This window comes from Phocoena sinus, chromosome 1 (genome assembly GCF_008692025.1).
Source record: "Phocoena sinus isolate mPhoSin1 chromosome 1, mPhoSin1.pri, whole genome shotgun sequence".
Classification (NCBI taxonomy): Eukaryota; Metazoa; Chordata; class Mammalia; order Artiodactyla; family Phocoenidae; genus Phocoena; species Phocoena sinus.
The window spans coordinates 107075607-107085815 of record NC_045763.1 but is presented as its reverse complement, the minus strand read 5'-3'; the positions used below and the strand labels follow the sequence as shown (position 1 = coordinate 107085815).

The 10209-nt window shown below is 40.7% G+C and overlaps 1 protein-coding gene and 1 pseudogene across 1 annotated transcript; both read left to right on the top strand.

The window, feature by feature from the left end:
• The first annotated feature begins 1645 nt into the window (after positions 1-1645).
• On the top strand, positions 1646-3192 carry ADAM30 (ADAM metallopeptidase domain 30). The gene is given in 5 exon segments (XM_032648557.1): positions 1646-2035; positions 2037-2777; positions 2779-2860; positions 2863-3064; positions 3066-3192. Coding segments are annotated over 5 exon segments (1542 nt in total).
• A 1676-nt stretch (positions 3193-4868) lies between these two features.
• LOC116761872 lies at positions 4869-6791 on the top strand (annotated as a pseudogene).
• The last annotated feature ends 3418 nt before the right edge of the window (positions 6792-10209 follow it).

Genomic DNA, 10209 nt, shown 5'->3' with positions numbered 1-10209 from the left:
TGACCCACCTCCTAGAGTAATGGAAATAAAAACAAAAATAAACAAATGGGACCTAATGAAACTTCAAAGCTTTTGCACAGCAAAGGAAACCATAATCAAGACCAAAAGACAACCCTCAGAATGGGAGAAAACATTTGCAAATGAAGCAACTGACAAAGGATTAATCTCCAAAATTTACAAGCAGCTCATGCAGCTCAATAACAAAAAAACAAACAACCCCATCCAAAAATGGGCAGAAGACCTAAACAGACATTTCTCCAAAGAAGATATAAAGAATGCCAACAAACACATGAAAGAATGCTCAACATCATTAATCATTAGAGAAATGCAAATCAAAACTACAATGAGATATCATCTCACACCAGTCAGAATGGCCATCATCAAAAAATCTAGAAACAATAAATGCTGGAGAGGGTGTGGAGAAAAGGGGACACTCTTGCACTGCTGGTGGGAATGTGAATTGGTTCAGCCACTATGGAGAACAGTATGGAGGTTCCTTAAAAAACTACAAATAGAATTACCATATGACCCAGCAATCCCACTACTGGGCATATACCCTGAGAAAACCAAAATTCAAAAAGAGTCATGTACCAAAATGTTCATTGCAGCTCTATTTACAATAGCCCGGAGATGGAAAGAACCTAAGTGCCCATCATCGGACGAATGGATAAAGAAGATGTGGCACATATACACAATGGAATATTACTCAGCCTTAAAAAGAAATGAAATTGAGTTATTTGTAATGAGATGGATAGACCTAGAGTCTGTCATACAGAGTGAAGTAAGTCAGAAAGAAAAAGACAAATACCGTATGCTAACACATATATATGGAATTTAAGGGGGAAAAATGTCATGAAGAACCTAGGGATAAGACAGGAATAGAGGCGCAGACCTACTGGAGAACGGACTTGAGGATATGGGGAGGGGGAAGGGTGAGTTTTGACAGGGCGAGAGAGAGTCATGGATATATACACACTAACAAACGTAGTAAGGTAGATAGCTAGGGGGAAGCAGCCGCAAGGCACAGGGATTTTAGCTCGGGGCTTTGGGACAGCCTGGAGGGGTGGGATAGGGAGAGTGGGAGGGAGGGAGACGCAAGAGGGAAGACACATGGGAGCATATGTATATGTATAGCTGATTCACTTTGTTATAAAGCAGAAACTAACACACCATTGTAAAGCAATTATACCCCAATAAAGATGTTAAAAAAAAAAAAATCTGTAAAAAAAAAAAAAAAGGAAACAGAAGAAATGGCTCAAGATACAGTGAGCCTTTAACAAGTGCTCTGTAGTTCCTCTTATTCTTTATTCCTTCTCCTTTTCCCCAACCGGTTCTCTGCCCTTCTCCACCCCTCGTGCAAATAGCCTCGCTTTTCATTTTATTCTTACGAACCTTCCCTGGATTCTTGCATGTGAGCCCAACGGCATCGCCCAGAAAACGAACTAGATGCGTTGGACAGGGCGTGCACCTGCTGTGGAAATCCGCTGGACTGAGCCTGACCCAGCTTGGACCGAGGCTGCGCTCCCACACAGGGGCTCAGGGAGCTCCGCACTCACTAGTCCCGCGCCTCTAGCGGCGGTCCCTGGAAGTCTTAGTTGCAAGGCCCCAGTGCCAGGGACTGACTCACTTGGGAACAGGCTCTGCCATGAGGTCAGTGAGGACCCTCCTCTCCCCAGGCCGTTCGCTCCCCTTGCTAGTCCTGCCGGTGCTCCTGGTTGACTCTCTTGGCAAGGATTTAATTTTTCACCCCGAGTGGGGCTTTGACTCCCATGAAATCACCATCCCCACGAAGCTGAGCTTCCATGGAGGGGAGCAGGGTGTGGCCAAGCACGTGTCCTACCTCCTGCAGGTAAAAGGCAAGAACCACGTCCTCCACCTGTGGTCCAAGAGGTTTCTATTGCCCCGGAATCTACAGGTTTTCTCCTTCACAGAACAGGGGAGGCTCTTGGAGGATCACCCTTATATACCCAACGACTGCAACTATATGGGCTTGGTTGAAGGAAATCAGGATTCTAAAGCTATTTTAAGTACGTGCACGGGGGGGTCTCCGAGGCATACTGAAAGTTGATGCCAACCATTACCAAATCGAGCCCCTCAGAGCCTCTTCCAATTTTGAACATGTCATATATCTCCTAAAGAAAGAGGAGGAATTTCCCAATCAGATCTGTGGCTCAAGAGAGGGCTGTAAAGAAGACCAGTGTTGTCAGCCAGATTGTAAATTCAAAGAAGGTGCCAACTGTAGCACTGGACTTTGCTGTCATAACTGTCAATTTCGTCCATCTGGATATACGTGTCGGGGGGAAGAAAATGAATGTGACCTTGCAGAGTACCGCAGTGGGACCTCAGCATTCTGCCCAAGTGACACATATAAGCAGGATGGAACCCCTTGCAAGTACAGAGCCCGTTGTGTCAGAAAGGGCTGCCAATCCAGAACTATGCAGTGTCAAAATATTTTTGGAGCTGCTGCCATGGGGGCTTCTCTTCAATGCTACGATGCAGTTAATGTAATAGGTGACCAATATGGGAGCTGTGGTATTTTAGGAGTTCGTCAGTATGAGAAGTGTCCCAGAGAAAAGGCATTATGTGGCAGGCTACAGTGTATAAATGTCGAAACCATCCCTGATATGCAAGATCATACTATTCTAATTTCCACTCACCTGCCTGAAGAAAATCTCATGTGCTGCGGCATTGGCTATCATCTAGCCATGGTACCTATGGGGTTATCTGACATGGGTGTGATAAGTGATGGTACCTCCTGTGGTAAGGAGCGGATATGTTTTTAATAGAAATTGTGTGAATAGCTCAGTCCTGAATTTTGACTGTTTGCCTGAGAATTGCAGTGTCCGAGGTGTTTGCAACAGTAAAAAAACTGCCACTGCATGTATGGCTGGGCCCCTCCATTCTGTGAGGAGGTGGGGTATGGAGGGAGCATTGACAGTGGGACTCCAGGACCCCTAAAGAGGGAGGTGCCCACCTCACTTCAGGTTGTGTCCACTATGTTAATGCGCTTGATTTTCTTAATTATCTCAGTGATTGTTGTGCTTTTCAGGAAAATCATAGGAAGCTTATAAATCCAAAGAGAAAGAAACACCACCAATTAACACTGGAGCAGAACAATTCAAGGCCAAAATGATCAAGAAACCAAAAAAGCAATCAGGCAATCCACTGTCACTCTATTACACAGGGTCATAAATTGGACACTCTTCTCATTTATCCAAACACTTCTTCCTTCTTCCTTCAATTTAGTTTACCTAATGTTCTTTGAGGTTTTGATCAGTAAATAAAAGGTATTCTTGGTTTGGAAATAAATCAGTGCATTTTTCTTTCCTGCTTCACTTTCCCCTTAGTTTGTGATCAAGTTTTGGATATCCTTAAAAGAATGCCCTAACAGCTTTTCGAACACAGAATGCTGTGCGTTTCATAGAATTACAGTGAATTTCAGGGTAGAGTCCTGTGTCTCTCAGTTCCAGCAAACAAAACAATTGTCTGCCTTTCCCTCTGCCTCCCTCATGAAATCCTCTGTGTCTCTGCCCCGTGCTGAACCATAAATGGTAACTACCACATTTTATATATAGAATGTGGTAGTTTGCAAGGGGTGTGTGTCCCTCAGTTAAGTATCTCCTGCTGTTATAGTCACTGTATGGTTTAGCTCTGTAGAAGTGTGATCTCTGACTCAGTGTTTGGGTTGACCTCAGCTGGGTTGAGGACTCTAATCTACCGCAACTCCTGCATTGCACCACAGTCTACAAATGATGACAAGGTCTGGCGGTGTCCTGAGGACAAGGCTCTTAACAGAATTCTGTGCTTTGGGTTTCTGCTTGCAGGGGCAAGTCTTTTGTGAATGTGTGCTGGGGGACATCTGGCCCCAGGTTTGCCACACCCCTAAGGAGAGCAGAGGGGAGTGAGGAATACCTTCCATCCCAAGTACACCCAGGTCTGCCTCCAAGTGTTCTCCCCCACCCTTTTGCCTGGGAGGAGAGGAGGAATGAGTGGCCACTTCAGAGGAGTCAGTGGCCACTTCTTGCTCAGCGAGGGTCTCGTCACCCCAGACCTGTGTGAGCCCAAGTGTTTTGGTCTTGTTCTGGGCTGAGTCCTCCTGCTGTTCCCTCACCTTCCCCAGGCAGCCCTGCAGATCCACTGTACCTCACCCCAATCTCCTCTTTTCTTAGCTGCATACTTCTTCTAACTAAAGAAGGTGTGGGAGGCCCACGATAAAGAGTGGTCCCCTTGGACTATCTGGGGACTCTTATCACTCAGAGGAATAACACCAAAATAACCCCATCTTTGTGGTGATCATAATTTTAACATTTTTCAAGCTTGGCCATCATCAGAAAATGTCCTAAAAAACAAGGACATGTGCTTATAGCCTCAATACTGATAACAGATTTGTCACTTCTCTTTTCTGCTCCCCTCCACTAAATTTCACGTTTATTGCTCAGAAGCAGAAATATTTAGATACAGGCATACCTTGTTTTATTGAGCTTTGCAGTTATGTTTGTTTTTTTTTTTTTTACAGATTGGATGTTTGTGGCAACCCTGCCTCGAGCTAATCTATTGGTGCAATTTTTCCAACAGCTATTGCTCACTTCATGTCTCTGCCACATTTTGGTAATTCTCACAATATTTCAAACTTTTAAATTATTATTATATTTTTACGATTATCTGTGATCAGTGATCTTTGATGTTACTATTGTAATCGTTTTGTGGCACCACAAACTGTACCCGTATAAGACAGTGAACTTAATAAATACTGTGTATGTCTGGCTACTCCACAGACCCACTGTTTCCCCATCTCTCCCCCTCTCCTCAGGGTTCCTTATTCCCTGAGACATAACAATATTGAAATTAGGCCAATTAATAACCCTACAATGACCTCTAAATATTCAAGTGAAAGGAAGAGTCACACATCTCTCACTTTATATCAAAAGCTAGAAGTGATTAAGTTTAGTGAGGAAGGCATGTCGAAAGTTGAGACAGGCTGAAAGCTGGGCCTCCTGCACCAAACAGTTAGTCAAATTGTGAATGCAAAGGAAAAGTTCTTAAAGAAAATTAAAATTGCATCTCCAGTGAACACATAGATGATAAGAAAGAGAAACTACCTTATCGCGGATATGGAGAAAATTTTAGTAATTTGGGTAGAAGATCAAACCAGTCACAACATTTCCCTAAGTCAAAGCCTAATCCAGAGCAAGGCCCTAATCTCTTCAATTCTCCAAAGGCTGAGAGAGGTGAGGAAGCTGCAGAAGAAAAGTTTGAAGCTAGCAGAGGTTGGTTCATGAAGTTTAAGGAAAGAAGCTGTCTTCATAACATTAAAGTGCAAGGTGAAGCAACAAGTACTGGTGTAGAAGCTGCAGCAAGTTATCCAGAAGATCTAGCTAAGATAGGTAATAAAGGTGGCTACACCAAACAACAGATTTTCAATGTAGACAAAACAGCCTTCTGTTGGAAGAATATGCCACCTAGGACTTTCATAGCTACAGAGGAGAAGTCAATGCCTGCCTTCAAAGCTTCAATGGACAGGCTGAAGTTTGTTAGGGGTTAATGTAGCTGGTGACTTTAAGTTGAAGCTAATACTCATTTACCATTCCAAATGTCCTAGGGCCCTTAAGAATTATATTAAATCTACACTGCCTCTCCTCTATGAATGAAACAACAAAGCCTGGATGACAGCATATCTCTTTACAGTGTGGTTTACTGAATATTTAAGCCCACTGTTGAAAACTACTGCTCAGCAAAAAAGATTCCTTTCAAAATATTGCTGCTTATTGACAATGCACCTGGTCACCCAAGAGCTTTGCTAGAGATGTACAATGAGATAGATGATGTTTTCATGCCTGCTAACACAAAATCCATTTTGTAGCCCATTGAGCACAGGGGACTCTGCTCAATATTATGTATCAACCTAAATGGGAAAAGAATTTGAAAAAGAATAGATACATGTATACATATAACTGAATCACTTTGCGGTACAACTGAAACTAACACAACATTGTTAATCAGCTATACTCCAATATAAAATAAAAAGTTAAAAAAAGAAGTAATTTTAACATTCAAGTCTTATTACTTAAGAAATGCATTTCATAAGGCTATAGCTGCCATATATATGGATCTGGGCAAAGTAAGTTGAAAATCTTCTGGAAAGGATTCACCATTCTAGATGCCATTTAAGAACGTTTGTGATCCATGGAAGAGGTCAAAATATCAATATTAACAGAAGTTTGAAAGAAGTTGATTCCAACCTTTATGGATGACTTTGAGAAGTTCAAGACTTCAGTGAAGGAAGTAACTGCATATGTGGTGAAAATAGCACGAGAACTAGAATTAGAAGTGGAGCCTGAAGATGTGACTGAATTGTTGCAATTTCATGAGAAAACTTAAATGGATGAGGAGTTGCTTCTTATGGATGAGCAAAGAAAGTAGTTTCTTAACATGGAATCTACTCTTGGAGATGATGCTATGAAGATTATTGAAATGACAACAGAAGATTCAGAATATTACATAAACTTAGTTGACAAAGCAGTGGCAGAGTTTAAGACAATTGATTCCAATTTTGAAAGATTTACTGTGGGTAAGATACTATCAAGAAGCATTACATGCTACAGAGAAATGATTGATGAAAGGAAGAGTCAATCAGTGTGGCAAAATTCATTCTTTCTTACTTTAAGAAATTGCCACAGCAGCCCCAGCCTTCAGCAGCCACTACCCTGATCAGTCAACTGCCATCAGCATTGAGGCAAGACCCTTCGCCAGCAAAAAGATTATGACTCGCTAAATGCTCAGATGCTGGTTAGCATTTTTTAGCGATAACGTATTTTCTAATTAGGTTTGTACATAATAGACATAATGCTATTGCATACTTAATAGTGTAGTGTAAACATCACTTTTATATTCAGTGGGAAACAAAAAAATTCATGTGACTTGCTTTATTGTAATATTTACTTTATTGCGGTGGTCTGGAACCGAACCCACAATATCTCCAAGGTGTGCCTGTATATGTTTTATGCTTCCATCCTACTAATAAATGTTCTTAGGGTCTTACTTTTCACTCCAATTTGCTTATCAAGGTAATGTTTTTGAAGACAACCCCCTTAAAAATGAATTATAGTACTTGCTATTATTACAATCTTTTTACACCTCTACATATGCGTATGATTCAGAAAATATAGAAAATGGAAGCTAACATATATTGTGTATCTTCTATGTGTCAAGCACTGTCCTAGTGATTTTAATATATTGAGTTTGGTCCAGCAAACACATTTTGAGCACCACCCAAGTGCCAAGTGCCCAAGATAGAGATTAAGTCACATCCATGTTCTTGAGAGCGGCATCCGGCCCACGAACAAATAATTTCCATACAATGAGGGGAATGCTATTACAAAGGAGGGGCTGGTTTAGGGCAGGGTTCACGGATGAGATAAAGCCTGGGATGAATGCACTGAAGGATGAAGAAGAGAGCTAATCATGTACAGACTTTTCAATTTAAAATTCTGTGACATAACTTCCATTGTACTTCTTAAGCAAATCACCTGAGGCTTTGTAGCTGGCAGAGCTTGTCACAAATATAGAGAATAGATTGCTCAGGAAATGTGAAGGGGAGATTCCTCTATACCACCTGTCTCCTACATTGGGGATGAGTGGGTGGCCATAAACTCTATTGTCAAGATAAGGGTTTCTCCAGACTGGCTGTAAAAGATAATGAACACTTCCTTGGTGACTCATTTCTTCTCTCACACTGATAGGATTTGTTCCAGTATCGTGAGATATTGCAAGGCTTGCTTGCAACAGTACTCATGGTCAATATCTCCGTCAAATATAATACGACAATGTCCAAGGCTGTAAAAATTTGCACCCTAGGGGGGCAAGGAGGAACTCTTCAATAGTTTCTTAAAATAATGAGGGGTTTAGGCTGTTTTCTCAGGATTTAGGATTGGAAAACATTTCAAGACTCTCCTTCTCATTATATGATCACTTCAGATTTTTCCACATCCCTCTACCAGACTTTATTTTTCACATTCTCTTAAAGCACCTTTTTAAAAAATCTCTTTCTCTGATCGTTCCGTTAGGTACTCCCCACTCCCCTGCCCCTGCCTGATTGAGGTTCTTTATTCATGCCAGTCTAACAGAACTAAAATGTTTAGCTGTCAAAAAGTAATCGACTTTTGTTTTTTGAATTTCCAAATTTTATTTTATATTTTTACACATCAGGTTCTTATTAGTTATCAATTTTATACATATTAGTGTATATATGTCAGTCCCAACCTCCCAAATCATCACACCACCACCTCCCCTGCCACTTTCCCCCCTTGGTGTCCATACGTTTGTTCTCTACATCTGTGTCTCTATTTGTGCCCTGCAAACTGGTTCATCTGTACCATTTTTGTAGGTTCCACATATATGCGTTAATATACAATACTTGTTTTTCTCTTTCTGGCTTCCTTCACTCTGTACGACAGTCTATAGATCCATTCACGTCTATACAAATGACCCAATTTCGTTCCTTTTTATGGCTGAGTAGTATTCCTTTATATATATGTACCACATCTTCTTTATCCATTCATCTGTCGATGGGCATTTAGGTTGCTTCCATGACCTGGCTATTGTAAATAGTGCTGCAATGAACATTAGGGTGCATGTGTTTTTTTGAATTGTGGTTTTCTCTGGGTATATGGTTTTCTCTGGGTATTGGTGGGATATGGTAATTCTACTTTTAGTTTTTTAAGGAACCTCCATACTGTTCTCCATAGTGGGTGTATCAATTTACATTCCCACCAACAGTGCAAGAGGGTTCCCTTTTCTGCACACCCTCTCTAGCATTTGTTGTTTGTAGATTTTCTGATGATGCCCATTCTAATTGGTGTGAGGTGATAGCTCATTGTAGTTTTGATTTACATTTCTCTAATAATTAGTGATGTTGAGCAGCTTTCCATGTGCTTCTTGGCCATCTGCATGTCTACTTTGGTGAAATGTCTATTTAGGTCTTCTGACCATTTTTGGATCTGGTTGTTTGTTTTTAAAATATTGAACAGCATGAGCTACTTATATATTTTGGAGATTAATCTTTTGTCCGTTGATTTGTTTGCAAATATTTTTCTCCCATTCTGAGGGGTGTCTTTTTGTCTTGTTTATGGTTTCCCTTGCTGCGCAAAAGCTTTTAAGTTTCATTAGGTCCCATTTGTTTATTTTTGTTTTTATTTCCATTACTCAAGGAGGTAGATCAAAAAAAATCTTGCTGTGATTTATGTCAAAGAGTGTTCTTCCTATGTTTTCCTCTAAGAGTTTTATAGTGTCCGGTCTTACATTTAGGTCTCTAATCCATTTTGACTTTATTTTTGTGTATGGTGTTAGGGAGTGTTCTAATTTCATTCTTTTACATGTAGCTGTCCAGTTTTCCCAGTACTACTTATTGAAGAGGCTGTCTTTTCTCCATTGTATATTCTTGCCTCCTTTATCAAAGACAAGGTGACCATATGTGCGTGGGTTTATCTCTGGGCTTTCTATCCTGTTCCATTGATCTATATTTCTGTTTTTGTGCCAGTACCATACTGTCTTGATTACTGTAGCTTTGTAGTATAGTCTGAAGGCTGGGAGCCTGATTCCTCCAGCTCCGTTTCTCTTTCTCAAGATTGCTTTGGCTGTTCGGGATCTTTTGTGTCTCCATACAAATTTTAAGATTTTTTTGTTATAGTTCCGCAAAAAATGCCATTGGTAATTTGATAGGGATTGCACTGAATCTGTAGATTGCTTTGGGTAGTATAGTCATTTTCAAAATATTGATTCTTCCAATCCAAGAACATGTAAATCTCTCCATCTCTTTGTATCACCTTTAATTTCTTTCATCAGTGTGTTATAGTTTTCTGCATACAGATCTTTTGTCTCCCTAAGTAGGTTTATTCCTAGGTATTTTATTCTTTTTGTTGCAATGGTAAGTGGGAGTGTTTCCTTAATTTCTCTTTCAGATTTTTCAACATAAGTGTATAGGAATGCAGGAGATTTCTGTGCATTAATTTTATATCCTGCTACTTTACCAGATTCATTGATTAGCTCTAGTAGTTTTCTGGTGGCATCTTTAGGATTCTCTATGTATACTATCATGTCATCTGCAAACAGTGACAGTTTTTTTTTTTGCTACACGGGCCTCTCACTGTTGTGGCCTCTCCCGTTGTGGAACACAGGTTCCGGGCACGCAGGCTCAGCGGACATGGCTCATGG